We start from the raw sequence: 17,211 nt of genomic DNA, 5'->3' as shown, positions 1-17,211 counted from the left end.
TCCGTCTTTAAATTATACACTAGTTTTATAAATCATGAACTGTTAAATAGTGAAGACTTAAGAGATGAGAGATATTTATTTTTTTTAATTAAACAAGAAGTTATTGCACGAGCTTGATTACTTTTCTAAATAATAAAAAAGGGCCCGCTGTTTCAATTGGGCCTTTGATTTTTTTATACTCTTTTGAAACCGCACCGCGTGACCGCGGCCTGCCTTCGCATCGCCGCCACGAAACCTCGGCTGCCGGTTGCGATCTGTTCTTCCTCTCCGCCGAGGTCCGTCTCGCTTCCGATGGTTTGCCACGCCTTCGCCTCGCCACTAGTCCCTTCACCATGGCGCGGTCATAGTGGCAATGGAAAGCATCTCTCGGGTATTTTTCGAGTTCCATTCGTTTGTGAACTTGTTTTCTTCTACTTGTTGCTTGATCTTTCTTTACACTTGCTGATCGGTACATACTTTTGCCTTTTTTTTTTTTTTATTGTTCTCCATTCCTTCTTTATATAGTCGAATCAATACTTTTTTTTATTACGACCTCAAATAGTAATTTTCAACACCAGTAATTTCACAAGGACTCCTGAAATTAAGGAAATAGATTATCTGATAATCTCCTACGATTGTTTCCTGATTCATCTTCTCTATTTCCACTAATAATAATGATATAATTCCGTTTGGTATGGGTCCATATGTATATTTCATTATATACTGTCGCAATCACTATAATGCAACGTATATGTGAAATATCTTGAATCAAGTATTATTCCCCCAATCATCTTGTTTTTATAGTTTTTAACTTAGCTAACAAGACAAAATTTATCTTGCAAATTTATTTCTATAATATAGAGCGCTAAACCTCCAATGTAATAGAAAGCCAATTTTGCTATTTTAGCCTCTTACATGGAATTTAGTTAATTATTGTGACTCAACTTCTCATTAAACTTTAAATTTTAGGATGTTAATATCCTAAATATAAACTCTGAGTGAAACTCTAGTAACTTTGTACAGGTACATTAAATCCTTCAGTCTTCATTTCTTTTGTTCAAGTAGCAAATTGATCCTCACCTTTTCATTGTTTCATATTTATCACTTAATTATGTACATTGAAGAAAAGATATCCTGCTTTGTATAATATTACTGCTATTGCAATGTAACAGTGCCAATATTGTTTGCTGGTTTAAAGACCGATAAATTCCTCCAAATTATACTAGAAGGAAAACATGATTAAATGTGTTTTCCCCCACTTCCAATATAACATGAATAGTTTCTTACACTAAATAATATGTGAATGAATTTTCAAGTCCAAGAAAGCCTCTGTGGTGGCCATGGAAATACCACATGTGAATGAATTTGTTACAACTTATTTTACAATTTGAAGAACTTAATTCACACTACTGTCAATACATTTTCCTTTCTCTGACTATTTCAGGTGTTGTTTTTGTCACACATACAAATCCAACCCCAACTTCTTTCCCCATGTTTTTATTTAATTTTAGAGTCAGACTGTCTCACAGAATCATAAAGGCCATGACTGAATACTGATGTTGCATGCCAAAAGTCTTCCAAACCTATGTTCAGGAATTAGATGTTGCCTACTGCATGGTTGACCACTGGCAGTGTCACCATGTTCCATCTCTGTTCTCTATTTGCAATTCTTCTGGTAAAACTATTTTGGAATATTTGCATATTGAACTTCTTTTACAGCCTGTTGAGTCAGCCTTATTGGTTTCATGCATAGATGATAGACATAATAATGTTGAATCATTGATCTTCAGGGAATTACTGATACAAGAATGTTCAGAAGCCATGACCTTTTTGAATCTAAATGACAAATGTAGATGCCAAAATTATGTTTCTTGATGAGTGCACATAATGCATAACCCTGTTCAGAAGCCATTACCTCTTTCTCTTATTGTAGGTCAGCGGAAATGTTAGTTTGCTGCCTGATGACAGAAACTTAGAAAGTTGAATCATATTATATGATTGGTAAGGGTAGGCACCAGTTGATGCTCTGACAAACACATTTTTCTTTGCATGCACAAAGAGTTGACATTTCATCTAAGTATATTATCCCTCAAGCTGAGCCTTTAAAAGTGTCAGGATCAATTCAATTTTTAGTCTAATACTCTCCTTTCACTTAGCTTCTTTACCTCCAAATAGAAGCTAATAACTAATAATAAAGTCAATTAATCATAATATTTTGAGTAACAAATTACAAAAATATAATCAACATCTCAACTCGATCAATTTTATACTTTATTGATACAAAAATGACCGTTGTGCATTAAAAGGGAACATTTGTTATAGTAGCATCCTAGAAAGATCAATCTGTAATTTTGTAAGGCCCAAATCACATGATGTTCTCTTTTTTCCTTTCTGCTTTTGCATTTCTTCATCACGGTCAATTCTCAAATAACTATTTCCATCAATCCTAGCTAATCTATTGTGTCTGGTGACTCTAGTTTAATCCAAAAAATTGGTGATTTGCAAAATATCGGGCTTCCAATAGACTTAACGGAAAGAACTATTTGAAATGGTCTCAGTTGTTCATACATACCTCAAAGGCAAAGGGAAACTTAACCATATCCTTGGGACATGACCTGCCATGATTGATCCAATTTTTGAGGCATGGGATGAAGAAGACTTTATGATTATGTCTTGGTTATGGGATTCTATAGAATCATCCATCAGTGATACATGTATGTATCTCTCTACTGCTAATGAAATTTGGGACTACATTATCCACACTTGCTCAATGACCATAATGTTGCCCAAGTTTATGAACTCAAAGTCAAAGTGGGTGCTACTAAGTAGGGAGATAAATCAATTACTGAATATGCCACAATTTTACAAAATCTATGGCATGACCAAGTAATTGAGATGCAATGTGCTGCAGATGCTGTTGTTTTGAAGAATCTTATTAAAAAGGAGCGTGCATATGTTTTTTTTGGCACACTTAAATCCTGAATTTGATCAAGTTTGGATCTAATTCATTGGCAAAAATTGCATACCATCCCTAGCATAGGCGATCTCTCTACTCCCGGTTGATCCTCCTCCCCAAAGATGGGCTAAATAAAAAGAAGTTTATTTTTTTGGAAATATTCACCTGACCCCTAGCCTTATCCTTCAAATTGTCCTCCATGTACCAAAATTGTCTGCCAACCTTGTTTCCATTCAAAAACTAACTATTGAACTTCATTATTATGTCATTTTTTCCTCTTATTGTGTTTTCCAAGATCAAGACTCAGGAAGGAGGATTGGACTTGCTAAGGAACATAGTGGTCTTTACTACCTTAAATCCACTAAGAAGAATAATTTGTCTTTGTCCTTTCACAATTCTTGCAATAAAGGCAACATTTGGTTGTATCACAAACATATTGGTCGTCCCTCTTTTAGAGTTTTAAAGGTCATGTTTCCTCAATTTTTCAAGGATTGGATGCTTCTGAATTTGATGTTTGCGAATTGGCAAAACATTCTCGTACCCTTTCCTATTAGCAATAAAAGAAGTTTTATTCCCTTTCATTTAATTCATAGTGACATATGGGTCCTTCTAATATTCCCAATATTTCTAGGACTCGATGATTTGTCTTCTTAATTGATAATTGCACTCAAATTACATGGGTGTTTCTCCTCAAATAAAAAATCTGATTCAAAATCAATTTGGAGTAAAAAGTCAAAAGCTTTAGAACTGATAACGCTAGAGATTACTTCAACCAAACCTTGCCCTCCTATTTCCAATCCTAGGGGATTATTCATGATTCTTCTTATGTTTATAACCCCAACCGAATGGAATAACATAAAGAAAAAAATAGACATTTACTCAACACTACTCGTGCCATTCTTTTCCATGACAATGTCCCTAAATCTCATTGGGGAGAGGCTATCTTTAGTGCCACATACATAATAAACAAACTTCTCTCACGTGTCTTAGACAACAAGAGTCTCATGCAACTCCTCAACATTTTTTATCCTCATTTTCAAACCACAAATGAACTTACTCCTAAGATTTTTGAGTGCATTGCTTTTTATCCATATCCACGGTCCACTTTGAGGTAAAGTAGACCCTCGTGTCATCAAATGTGTCTTCCTTGGATACTCATCCACTCAAAAGGGTACAAGTATTATCTCAAAAGTTTTACCTCTCGATTGATGTTACTTTCTTTGAACATATTCCGTTCTTCTCCAAGTCCTATCCTCGGGGGGAGATTTTAGTGACAAAAGATAGCACTTGTGAGTCATTTCAACCCATTAACAATCTTGATCTTCCAACTACTCAAGTCCGTACCAAATCACCTTCTATTTCTATTCCATCTAGTGAGTCTCTTCCAAGTGTTTCTTATGATACTCTAAGTATCCCTCAAGTGTATTCAAGGAGAAAGATTGCTCCAGAAGCAATACAAGTCCAAGAATCTCAACCACAAACCTCAAACCCTAATGTTGGGATCATGGTAAGATCTGAACCGCCTTTACAACCTACTGAATCATCCACTGACCTAATAGATAGCCTTGACCTTCCCATTTTTGTTAGAAAATGTACTAGAGAATGCACCAAACACCCTCTCTACCCTCTATCTTGTTAGGACTTGTGTGAGCTAGAGGGAGGGAAGGATCCATTTCTCACTCAGTTCCCATTATGAACACACTCATTCTCGAAAACTTTCCGAAGGTGAAGAAACCTCTCACAATCTCGTTCTTACAAGAACACAACAAGCAAAACAAAATACGCAAGCAAATGAAAGAAAATGAACTTTACATATGAAATCTTTGCTTTGAACCTTGCTTGTTGCTTTGAATAGCCTCTTGATGGTTGAAAATGCAGCAACACTTTACTTCTCACCTCTCAAGAACTGACTACTTCAAATCTTCACGAACCACCCTTTTTAGGGTTGCTTTCGGGGATGCTTCCCAATTGATAGGCACGTTAAATTCGACCGTTCAAACCTGCAGAACGACTCTTTTTTCGCCTGACCAATCGATTGGTGAGCTTCAATCAATTCTAAAGGTTTCTATTCTCTCGAAAAAACACTTCCAATCGATTAGCTCAATCGATTAACAAGGTTGAATCGATTAGGCCAATCAATTTAGCAGCCTCTGTTTACTCACACAACTTGTGCATCGATTACCTCAATCAATTACCTTAAGCCTCAATCAATTGCTTCAATCGATTCCAGACTCTACTTAGCTCCTGAGATTTGCTCTCAATCGATTGAATTAATCGATTACTTTGGGCCAATCAATTACACCAATCGATTGACCAACCCTAAACTCTGAATTCGAGTTTAGGGTTTGCCAATCAATTGGTAACCCTAAAGTCAGTCTTCTCAAAGGTTGAATTCGTGTTTTGCATGGTATCCGATTGCCCTCAACCTACTAAGACATCTATAACCTACTAGGACTTTCTTTACCAAACATCTAGTCATCTGTGACCTGTTGGGACTTCCCGTTCTCTAGCATCTGGTCAATCTTGACCTGCCAGAGCTTCTTTACCAAGTATCTGGTCAACCTTTGACCCACTTGGACTTTCCATCTGTGCCAAGTGTTCGGTCTTCTATAATCCACTTGGACTTACTATACTGTGCTAAGTGTTCGGTGCTCCACGAACCACTTAGACTTAACCGTCTCATGCCAAGTGGTTGGTTCTCTATGACCCACTTCGACTTCCCTCTTGCAAATTCTCCGTTGGACTTCCAATCACCAAGTGTCCGGTCATCTGTGAGCCACTTAGATTTTTCTCTTGCCAACTTCCCATTGGACTTTCAATCATTAAATTTCGGTCCTTGGTGATTCACTTGGACTTTTCCCTTACCAACTTCTCGTTTGAGTTTTGATATTGTCAATTATTCGGTCAACCTTGACCTACTTGACCTCTCTCTCACATATTGATCAAATATCGAAATCCAAGCTCCAGTCAACTCGAACTTGGTCAACCTTGACCCGAAGTCGATTGCATCAACAAATCTCACTATGTTTCTCTTAAACATTTATCACCAACCCACAAAAGATTCATTGTGAGTCTAAATACCATGACTATTTCTAGGCATTGTCAAAAAGGGAATGGAGGGATGCTATGAGGGAGGAAATGTATGCATTAGAAAAGAATAAGATATGAGAGGTTGTTGAGAGACCAAAGGGGAAGAACATATTTATTGTGAGTAGATTTTCACACTAAAATACAAGGTAGATGACTCCCTTGAGAGATATAAAGCTAGGTTGGTGGCAAAATGTTATACTCCGACTTATGGTGTAGATTATCATGAGACATTTATTCTAGTTGTAAAAACGAATATTGTCATAGTTCTACTATCTTTGGCTACACACTTTAACAGGCAACTCCTAAGGTATGATATGAAGAATGCATTTCTTCATAGAGATTTAGATGAAATTTATATGAACCTCCCACTAGGATTTGTGGGGGATACTGGTAATAGAGTATATAAACTAAGGAAGACTCGTTATGGTCTAAAACAATCTCCTAGGGCATGGTTTGGAAGATTTACAAAAGTCATTAAGAAGTTTAGGTATAACCAAAGCTAAGGGGACCATATTCTCTTTGTTAAGCAGTCAATATTAGGGAAGGTGATGGCTCTTTTAGTCCATGTAGATGATATCATTGTAATTGGAAATGATGAAAAGGAAAAACATGATCTAAAAGTAGAAATTGATAGAGGAGTTTGAAATAAAGGAACCGGGCAAACTGAAATACTTCCTTGGTATTGAGGTAGCATACTCTACCAAATGAATTTTTATTTCTTAGTAGAAGTAATGACTGATATGTTAGCTGAAACAAGGAACATTGCCGATTTCTAGTTCAATGGATCCAAATCACAAGATAGGAGAAGCTAAGGAAGAACCAATTGCTGACAAAAGAATGTATTAGAAATTGGTTGGTAGATTCATATACCTTGCTCACACTCGTCTATACATAACATATGTTGTGAGTGTAATCATCCAATTCATGCATGATCCAAGAGAATTTCACCTTCAAAATACTTACAAAGTATTACATTACTTGAAAGACTCTTTGGAAAAGGGAATTTTGTTTAAGAGAAATGAAACACTAGCTTTAGAAGCTTACATAGATGCAGACTATGCAGGTTCTCTAGTGAAAAGAAGATCAACTACAAGATATTGTACTTTCCTTAGTGGTAATTTGGTGACATGGAGGAGCAAGAAGCAAAATGTGATGGCAAGATCATGCATAGAATCAAAATTTAGGGTCATTGCTCAAGGGTTATGTGAACTACTCTGGTTGAAGATTATTTTTGATGATTTGAAAATCAAATGGGAATGCCCCATGAAACTCTATTGTGATAATAAGTCATCTATCAATATTGCTTATAATCCTATTCAACATGATAGGACTAAGTATATTGAAATTGATAGACATTTTATCAAGGAAAAATTAGAGAAAGGATTAGTGTGTATGTCATATGCCCCTTCTAAATTATAATTGACTGATGTGTTAACAAAGAGACTAAAAAGTTCTAGATTTCATAATCTTATAGTCAAGATGGGAACGAAAAACATCTATTTCTCAGCTCGAGGGGGAATGATAAACAGTTGTGAATAATTTGTATAGAAATAAACAGTTGTTCACAAGAATAAACAACTGTGAGCATAGAGTAAGAAATCTCTTAAATTAAGAGATTTAGTTAGAAAGACATCTTTAGAAATAATTAGTTTCCTATTCTCTCTTTATTGTAATTTTGTATATAATACTAACTATTCCCATTGTGTAAGTGGAGAACTTTTCCACGTCAATTCTTTCCACAATATTCAACATTAAAATTAATTTTTTCATGTCTGTTAATATATAACTTGATTACCCTTCTCTCTCTCTCTCACACACACACACGCATGCATCATTTAATCTCGACCTCGTGGGTCATCCGAGATGGCATGGGGCGGGAGTTGCTGCAATGAGGCCACCGGGTCGAAACTCAATGGCAGCGGGGGAATAAATCCCCTATCCCTGTATCCCACCCGGTCCGTCCCATGTTAGCTCGGGTGCTACGATTTACCTCCCTCACAATGGCCGTGAGTCCGGTCGGTGGGGGCCCTGGGGGCGAGGGTTTCGCCTTTTTGCTGCAATGCATCATTTAATCTCCTTTCTATGATCAGCAAATAGAATTGTTTAGGATGTCATCGAAAGACAATTATCTCTTGTCTCAACTTTTTCTGGATGATACCATCTGAGATAGGTCTTGTCTTGGCCAGTACCAGAAAACAAAATTCTGATAAGATGAGTGGATAATGGATATCTACTGGAAGACGACATTGTTCTTAATGGATGTGATTTAATTTGTAACCCTTCTCAATTTTGGTGCAGGTGATAGATGGGGTTGCCTGTTTAGTGCAGAATGAACGCATCACATGGACCAAGACTACAACACCATGGAGCTACATTGATCAATTTTATTGCGTTTGAGGTTTGGCAACCCAAAATCATAGTAAACTCCAGCATTTCAAAAGCGGAGCTGTCAGTTTTTCCCATTCCAGATCTTAAGCTAAACTGCAGTCTAATATATGAGAACAGAAATGGGCTGGTACAATTTATCATCTTCTAAAGGATGATTTAGTTATTATACTTTATTTGACATATGTTAATCATTTTTATCGCTATAATATACTTGATATTTTTGGATACCAATCTCATGTCTCCATATCTCTATCTCACAGATAAAACGAGCTATTTATCCCATTTATTTAGGATTTCCTATGAGTATCTTTTTCTTTCTGCTGCGATTTTTTTTGGTTTGGTTGCTTGTTTTCCTCAATACACATACCTTCGTTATTCATTTTGTCTAATTAACAGTGATAAGTTTGCCTGAAATCTCCAGAACAAGATACAATTGGGCTTGGTTTTACTATTGACAGTGAACAATGAGAAATTTCATTGCTGTTCTAAACAAATCATAAGTCTGGATTCATGGCTCATATATATATATATATATATATATCCTGGCCTTGAGTTCTATAGGGTTAAGAAAAGTAATTAAAACCCAGGCCATTCTCGGCCCTTGTACATTTGATTTTGAGCCATCAACAATACAAAAGATGGCAGAGTTTTCAGTAACAGAGGCTAGAGTATTATTAGAATAAAAGATGAATATATATATATATATATATAGTGTTTACCTGAACATGAGATTGCCTATGTAGAGAGAGAGACGAAAAAGAAAGTATTATGGTGGGACTAAATTAGTTATAATTATTGTAAAAGTTTACTCTGCGCTCTGCAATAACTCTTTCTTTTTTAAAATCTACTTTTTTGTTCTGCTCCTGACGCTGAAGAAGGCGTCAGGTCGCCATGACAACTCAAATAAGTTAATTATTGTTTTAGCGGCGTTTAAAGAAGAGCACACCTATTTTTATTAAATGTCTAAAGAGAGATGATATTTACTTTCTAAAATATATTTTGCTCTTCCTGTCTAATTAGTTGTCGGTTAGTGTCCTACAAATGTTTTTACCCTAAAAATGTTTGATGGTTGCAGGGAGTTTAAAACTAGGAATTGTCTGGGATATAATGGTGGTTTAAAGTATTTAATAGCCATATAATTAAGCCTAGATTCAGAGAACCACCAAGCTAAACTAACACGTCCTTTGATAAAAACCAATATGATGCTTTTAAGTATTATGTAAAATCAAACCTTTATTTTGTTTTTCAATGTTGCCTTTTGTAAACTTAAATAATGGTGTTTAATTTGTTCTTTGTTCAATTTTTTTCCTTTCTATCTTTCTTTCTCTCTTTTACTAGAGCAGATGTGATGAAGCAAAAGGCGAAGCACGGGTGGCTCCTCTCGTCTCCTCCTCCACGAGCGTCGATGGCGACCACTCGCTCGCCCCCCGGCATTCAAGGCAATGTACGAAACGTTACCTTATCTTTCACCTCTCTTCTTTTCTTGTGAATATCTATTCACTGTCACTGTGCTACTGTGGCATGCATGCATGCATGGTCCACTGTTAATGCATGGAGTTTACGTGGGACGCCGAGCCCGGGCAGCTCTCATCTTCCCAATCATAAAGCAATGGAGTGCAATATCATTTCCCTGCCCCCCTCGGTTCCCGTGGCGCTGTTTTGGCTGCTTTCCATTCATTACTGCCCTCTCATTGGTCCCCGTGGTGCGACTGGACCAGAAAGGGACCCCCCCTGTGCCATTCTTTGTGCTGTTCCTTCCCTGGTACGTCCCTGTCTATCTGTTGGCTAGTAGTGTCTTTAACTGAGAACTTCTTTTGAAAAATGCATGAATGAGAGCAGCAAGATATTATCTACTTGTTTTTTTTTTAATCCACATATGGACTTGGATTAACCTTGTTTTGTATTTTTTCTTGAAAATTCAAATATCAGCAGATTTTACTTGTTGTTTTATAGACAATCTAGATATTTAAGTTTTAAAAAAGAATTCTAAAATCATTATTCAAGTTTCTTACCCCTTACTTTTGCTTATGGCATAATGCTTTGCTTAAACTTGGATTTTAATCTTGCAAGCACATTTGTAAATTAGTTTGTATAGTGAAAAAACGCTTATGAATGACCTTAAAATTGAGTTCCAATTCAGCTTGTGTGCTTCTCTTTACTTTATTTTCTATTTATGGGTTGTGGTGAAAGTCTCTTCGCTGAGACCTCACTGTCCTCCAAAACACATGCAGGAAGCAAGGTTCGCATTCCCAAAGGGATGCAATCACTTGAACCCTGAGTCCTTTGACCTCTGACTACAAAAGTATCACCACTTTGACAAAGAGACCAACCTACACTACACTACATCCACACATAGCTTACTATGCTCAATGTTGACCAAACATCCACTTAAGGTTGACTAGCCGCTACTTCATTTTGACAAATAATTTCTCAGCCAAACGGAAAGTAGTAACACAAAAATGTGGAGAAAAAAATATATATAAAGAAGAGGAAGAGGTGGTGAAACCAAGGCATGTATATACATAAAAAAAGTTGGATGGGTCTGCTCAGTGAGCAGAGCAGCTCTGGTGTCAATTCAAAGCAGCAACACAAACAGGCAAAGAGAAGAGAAGAGAGAGAGACATAGAAAGCAGACTTAACGCTACTGCTCTCTCTCTGTCTTTAGTTGCTGAAAAATATATTGCTGCAGCCAAGAAAGAGGGGAAGAAGGAAAAGAAATCTAGAAATATAGTGAAGGCTCTTCAATAAAAGCATGCTATTTTTTTGATTGTTTGTAGATGTACTGATTCAATAAATATAGATGTACCAGTTTAATAAAAGTATGAGAATCAATTTAAAGGATATAAATATTTACATTAGATTATAAATGCACTAGTTTTATATTCTAAGATGTATATACCAACTTACCAATTAAGTAGAGGTAGATCTACCAGTTAGTAGACGTGTACAAGTGTGAAGTAAGATCAGCTTGTAGGTGCGTCAAATTTTGTATGTTAAAGTTTAATTGACATAGGGGTGCGTCAGTTTGATAGATTCGAGTGTTTTTTTTTTCAGTTTAAAGTTGCACCATTTAAACAGACATAAGTTGCATCAATTTAAGTGTACTGATCATTGTTTTTAGCTTGGAAGCTCACGATCAATAAAGAAGAAAAGGTTAGATTTACTTTTAGTGCTGTCAGAAAAAAAGAAATACATGTGGGATCTAAAGAATCTGTTAAAAGGTGTAATAAATATTGATATAGCACAGTATTGACTCTGGAAAGAGAACTTTTTTTCAAAAAAAAAACAGCTGAGATAAAGAAGCAAAAAGGTAGCTTTATTTCGTTTAATTGATTTTATCCGTGAAACATTGCACTGCTGCTTTAAAATGTGTATGCTTTTAGAAATTCCTTTACCTGCTTTAGTTTGCTTTTTTTTTTACTTTTACTTTTAGCTGAATATTTTCAATCAATCAATTATTGATTGCTTATTGAATTTGGAGATAAAATGTCTTCGGTGTAGTTCCTAATTATGAAAAAAGAATGTCGAGCAGGAGCTAGTTAGCAGTCAATAATGTCAACATGATATAAGGGCCCCGAAAAAATCATTTGCTATGAAATGGGAAAAGAAACAAGGAGCAGTGAGTGATCTTTTGGAACAAAAGCATGCATTCTGAGTAAAGTAATAAAAGGCTGAGATGGTCAAAGTGTCTGACATATTTATACGCAACTAAGGGAGCACAACCACATGAAGAAAGCCAAAGTTTACTGTGCCATAGTCTCCCTTTTTGTTCAAGTTGTGTCATATGTAAGGGTGTAAATTGATAGTTCCCTGACGGCCAAACCCAAGTGCCTCTGTGTGGGTGTCAACAGGTCATGCTCGGACGGATGACTCAGGCACGACTTGACCCGTGATACCTTGGGTTAACTCAGTAGGTCATGGACTAGAGTCACGCTGAGTAGAACCATTTAAGTGAGTTTGAATTGATAAAGAAATGGGTAGAGAATCTAGGAGGGCAGTTCCCAATAATTAAGCAGGTTTGCCGATATTTCGGCATTCAGTTAGATTATTATTCATCAAATTGTTCATAAAGGCAAATATTTATATCATTATCGAGACTAAGACTAAGACTTGTGTACAAGTCAAATACTTCTTGGTGATTCTTCTGACTCTACCAGTTGAAGTATTTCTGGGGTCATGTTTCATGCTCAAGTCAAGTAAAATGTGACTTGAATATTTGGTGCTTGTTCGATTTAGTCTGTTAATCTTGTAAGCGTTCCATTTGTTTGCTATGACTGATAATTAACATGCCTAATGCATCAACCGAAGCCATTCATCTAATTCTCACATATAATTAAACTTGAAGCCATAAAGTTAAACTGTTGGAGACATCGTGACATGAGACAATTAGTTCAAATAGGATAATAGTTGTAGGCAACAATGATATCATGCTTGCATATTGAAAAGACATGATGAACTTTGACCATGGAATATGATGTTCCCAATGTCTCAACCACTAAATGTGCTCGAACGTATTTCAAAACCTTGTGCTTTTCCCTATGTGAACCATAAATCTTGTGTTTTGGATCTTTCATTGTTGGTAAGTTCCAAATTTGCCTTTTTTATGCCAATTTATTTATATTAAACTTAACCCAAACTTTGAAATAAAGACAATTTGCCATGCAAATGTGAAGTGGTTTGACTTGGTTGAGGTAGTTCTAGAGTCAATATGATAAGTTTTATGCATGATTGATTTTCGATATCATGATTGCTTCATTGCAACCATGTTTATTTTTTGTTTGAAAAAAGATCTTTCTCATTTGATGAATCTCTTTTAGTGAACACATGCAGATAACTTTTAAATACATATTTGTCTTTCATAGCAATGGGACCATTAAATTTATAGTACATTGTATATTTACTCATTTATTAAATTTATATGGATCTATTACATTCATCCACCCTAAGAAAAATTTACAAATTAGTCATTATTTTTTTAAAAATAGTCCCTTATAATTTCACTTTTTTAGATGCTTTATCACATGTCTCCCTTTTCTTTCTTGGGAGAATATAAAGAAGGAAAAAAAAAAGGCAGATCAAGACATTGCATTCATGAAAACATTGAACCAACCTTAGTTTTTACCTTTTTTTTTTCTCACATACACATATAACATAAATATGGACTAGTAATGATTAAATATAGTGGTTTAAAATTTAGAAGAGTACAAGGACAATCAATCTCTCTCTCTTTTTTTTTCTCCTCTTTGTCTTGTGGCTCAGTTGTCTCCTTGTCTCTCTTTCTCTTTGAACTCTTTATTTGACAATGAACAGGACTACTTTTACACTTTTTAAGTAGGTCATTGCCCCCTCCCCAAAGAGAACTCAAGATTTGGTTGACTCGAGCTCCATGTCTCCGACACACACGATGAGTTTAATTCTGAGCACATTTCCAAGCTTTTCGATTGTGTGTCCTTTAATGACTTCAGACTCTTTGTGAGGGATTCACAAGGTATGCCAGTGGAGGAGCCTCCATTACTGCAAATGATTTATCACATCAAATCTTCATTATATACCATTATATCTATTCATGCAAGTAATTCTAAATAAAAACAAAATATAGCAACCTCATCTCATTATGCATTGGCAAAAGCATAAGATTGGCACACCTTTCTCACTCTAGTTTCTTTCTTAATGTTTTTGGAACTATTCATATGAATCTTATCATGATGAAGAGTGATTCACATGCTCAATATTGCTCACAAGTGCCGGGACACAAGGAACAATTAAAGCTATAAGATTTAATTGAATTGTGGAGAGCAATGGTGGAAAGTTAAAGGACCAGAGAGATAACATGGCATGGAAAGGCAATTCCCACACTCATCATCGTGTACTCCTTGACTTCATTGAGAAGCAATTGCCTACATAGCTTTAGCTCCATTTTTTTTGGTCATATTTGAATTATAATTAGTAGAGATGATAATAGATTTGTTTATAGTTAACTAAAGCTCATATGCTTGAATTATAGGCATTGAGAACCATATATTTAAATGCATATTTTCAAGTTTTTAAGGTCACATTCAAAAATATATACGTGTTACATGCAATTTTTTTTTAGAGTTTTATAGAATATCCTAATACTTCTCGACTAAAAGAAAAGGTAATAAAGGTCAAAAGCAACACAGATATCAAAGCGTGCAATCCTATTACCCAAAATAAAGTTTTGTGCATGCATGTCAACACTCACACTCTATCCATACTATGACACAATATTCCATGCCTTTTGACCATCTAATACTATTTTTCTTCACTTGAATTTTAATTATACATATTCAAGAATGAAAATATTTTGATCAGCTACTATTTCTCCTCATGAAATGAAAAATAAATAAACAAAGTGGCTAAAAAAAACATGAATTAATTTACCACCTTGAGGAATTATTGCTCCATAAGCCATTATGAGTGACTCCATGATGTAATCCTAATCTCTGTGGATTTGGATTAATTTCAGGCAAATCATCATCACATATTTCTCCATTTGACCCGTTCTCAAATCCATCAGAGTGCCCTACAATTATATTTATATATAAATCAAATTAAAATATAAATTTGATGAATTTTCTTTTAAAAAAAACAAGCTGATGCATGTGTAAATATTACCTGAAGAAACTGCTGGTTTATCAGTGCTCTTCACTGTCCTGTACATCTACAAATTTACCATGTAAAATACAAGTTAATTTTGATAGTATTTATCAACAGTAATTATAAAATGAATTAAGCTTCTTTACAAACTATTTATTTATTTATGATCGAATAATGTATTATGTTTAATTACCTGCAAATGAGATTTGACATGAGCCAAGGTGAGATCCTTGACATCCATGAGCTCCAGTACTGCCTTGGGAGTGGCTCCTATAATTATTATTCGTTTAGTTTTTCAAATTAATTTCAGCTCATTTTCCTAATTATTATTTATTATACAGAGACTCAGAGAGAGAGAGAGAGGGAAGCAAAAAATTGAAGACAAAGCAATCGTACTCTCGTGGCCTCCGAGCAATTCGACGGCGTGCACGAACCGGGCGTGGAGCGTCGTCGTCCACCGCATCCTCGGCGCCCTGAGGCTCCGCCTGGGGATCGCAGAGAGCATTCTGGCGGGCGACGATCTCGGGAGGAACCCTAATTGCGGAGCCGCGAAGGGGAATGCGATGGAGGGAGGAGAAGAATCGCACGACGGTCGGCGTCGGAGCGGTAGGAGAGAGAAGGGAGGCGGAGGGTTGTGGTAGATCGGAATCCCTCTTATCGGCTTACTAATTATATCACCAATGCTATCATTATAACCTCCTCTGCTTCCTTGGCGATGATGATGGTGGTGGCGATGGAAGGGGTGAGAAGAATAGGGGTGGAGGTGGAGATCAAGACGATTGCAATTACTGCTCATGGTTGCATCATGGTTGTCGGTGGCGGTGGCGATGGCGGTTGAGGAACAATCTAGAGGCCTCCTCCAAAACTCTAGCTCAGAGCTCTCGTCTCCGAGCTTAGGGTTCCTCCGAGTTGAAGCTCGAGAGGCCGTGTTTGGTGGACTAATTTGGAGAGATAAATCTGGGAAAAGCTCCATCAGTCCCTCTCTCTATCTCTTTTTGAGGTTTAGGGTTTAGATTTCTAGGGTTTGTGATGTGGTGGAGTAGGACTAATGGAAGGAGAAGGGAGAAGGGAGAAGGAGGTAAAAAGAGGAGGGGAAGATGGTAAAATATATAAGAGGAGGAGGAGGGTTTGGACTTTGGAGTGGGGGAAATAATTTAATGTGGAATTTAATATTTTTGAGCGAGAAAATGACACATCATATGTGTCTCCATGCAATGTGTGTGAGTGGTGTTAAGATGGATAATAATAATAATAATTTATTTTAAAAGTTTAGAAAGTAAATATCGAGAATTATAATTAATTAATTAATTAATTTTTTCCAAGGGCAGAAAAAAAATAGTGGATTGGGTTTGCAGTTGACGCTTCTCCAGTTTTGCCAACTGGAGGAGGTATAGTAGAATCTCAATACTTTACATGTATATGCATAGATCTGGTTAAACTCTTTCAAAGTATTTCTGTCGACTGTCGGTATGGCTAGAATTTATTATTCTTTCCCGTTAGCCTTTTTACTACCAAGAGAGTGAGAGACTTCGGGGATCGATGGAGCATCCATGCGTGATTGTGTTTAGGGTTAAACTTCCAAATTGAACTTCAACTAATATAAGGGTTAGGGTTCCATTGTTTGGCATTAAAATTAATGCAGGACCAATCTAATGACTTTTGGAATTTTAAATACTGACATCATATATTAGGATTTTTTTATCTTAGGTTTATAATCTATGTTAAAAAAAATTTTGATTAATCATGCTGGGTAATGTTGAACTTGGAATGATCAGTCTGATTTCACGAAAATTTCTTGTTAATCATCAGAATAATTCGAGAAACGTTCATAGTGAGCAGTTCAGGAATCTAACATTTTTTATAATCTATATAAACACTTAGTATATGAGTATTAATTCCTCAATTATTAAAATACTCACTATCGTGTCAACCCTCATAAATTAACAAAAGGACTAGCACTTTTTATTTTTATAGCGAGATAATGTAAGTCACAACTCACAACAAGGATCTCTCTCCTTCTCGATTTAACAAAACACCAGCACCGTACAATTTTTACAGATGACTAAATCCCTACTCGGAGTGATTTTAAATATATATATATAATATATGAAATAATTGGGAAGTGAATTATTGTTATGGAGAGATGGTGATGGTATATTTGTGCGAAAAGGCATGTCGGC

At 36.0% G+C, this 17,211-nt stretch overlaps 1 protein-coding gene and 1 long non-coding RNA gene across 2 annotated transcripts; one reads left to right on the top strand and one right to left on the bottom strand.

Annotated features, from left to right (window-relative positions):
• The first annotated feature begins 164 nt into the window (after positions 1 to 164).
• On the top strand, positions 165 to 10,363 carry LOC121986302. The gene is made up of 3 exons (XR_006113374.1): positions 165 to 370; positions 8,324 to 8,540; positions 9,757 to 10,363. It is a non-coding gene; the product is annotated as an uncharacterized LOC121986302 (long non-coding RNA).
• Positions 10,364 to 13,505: 3,142 nt separating this feature from the next.
• On the bottom strand, positions 13,506 to 16,158 carry LOC121986301 (probable transcription factor KAN2). Its single transcript, XM_042540181.1, has 5 exons — positions 15,428 to 16,158; positions 15,225 to 15,301; positions 15,050 to 15,095; positions 14,819 to 14,957; positions 13,506 to 13,927 (listed from the first exon to the last, which is right to left on the bottom strand). The coding sequence occupies exons 1-5, from the start codon at positions 16,002 to 16,004 to the stop codon at positions 13,750 to 13,752; spliced, it is 1,017 nt and encodes a 338-aa protein (XP_042396115.1). The 5' UTR covers positions 16,005 to 16,158; the 3' UTR covers positions 13,506 to 13,749.
• Between the last annotated feature and the right edge of the window lie 1,053 nt (positions 16,159 to 17,211).

This window comes from Zingiber officinale, chromosome 5B (genome assembly GCF_018446385.1).
Source record: "Zingiber officinale cultivar Zhangliang chromosome 5B, Zo_v1.1, whole genome shotgun sequence".
In the NCBI taxonomy this organism is placed as follows: Eukaryota; Viridiplantae; Streptophyta; class Magnoliopsida; order Zingiberales; family Zingiberaceae; genus Zingiber; species Zingiber officinale.
The sequence above is the reverse complement of the archived record's forward strand: the minus strand, read 5'-3'. Positions and strand labels throughout refer to the sequence as shown.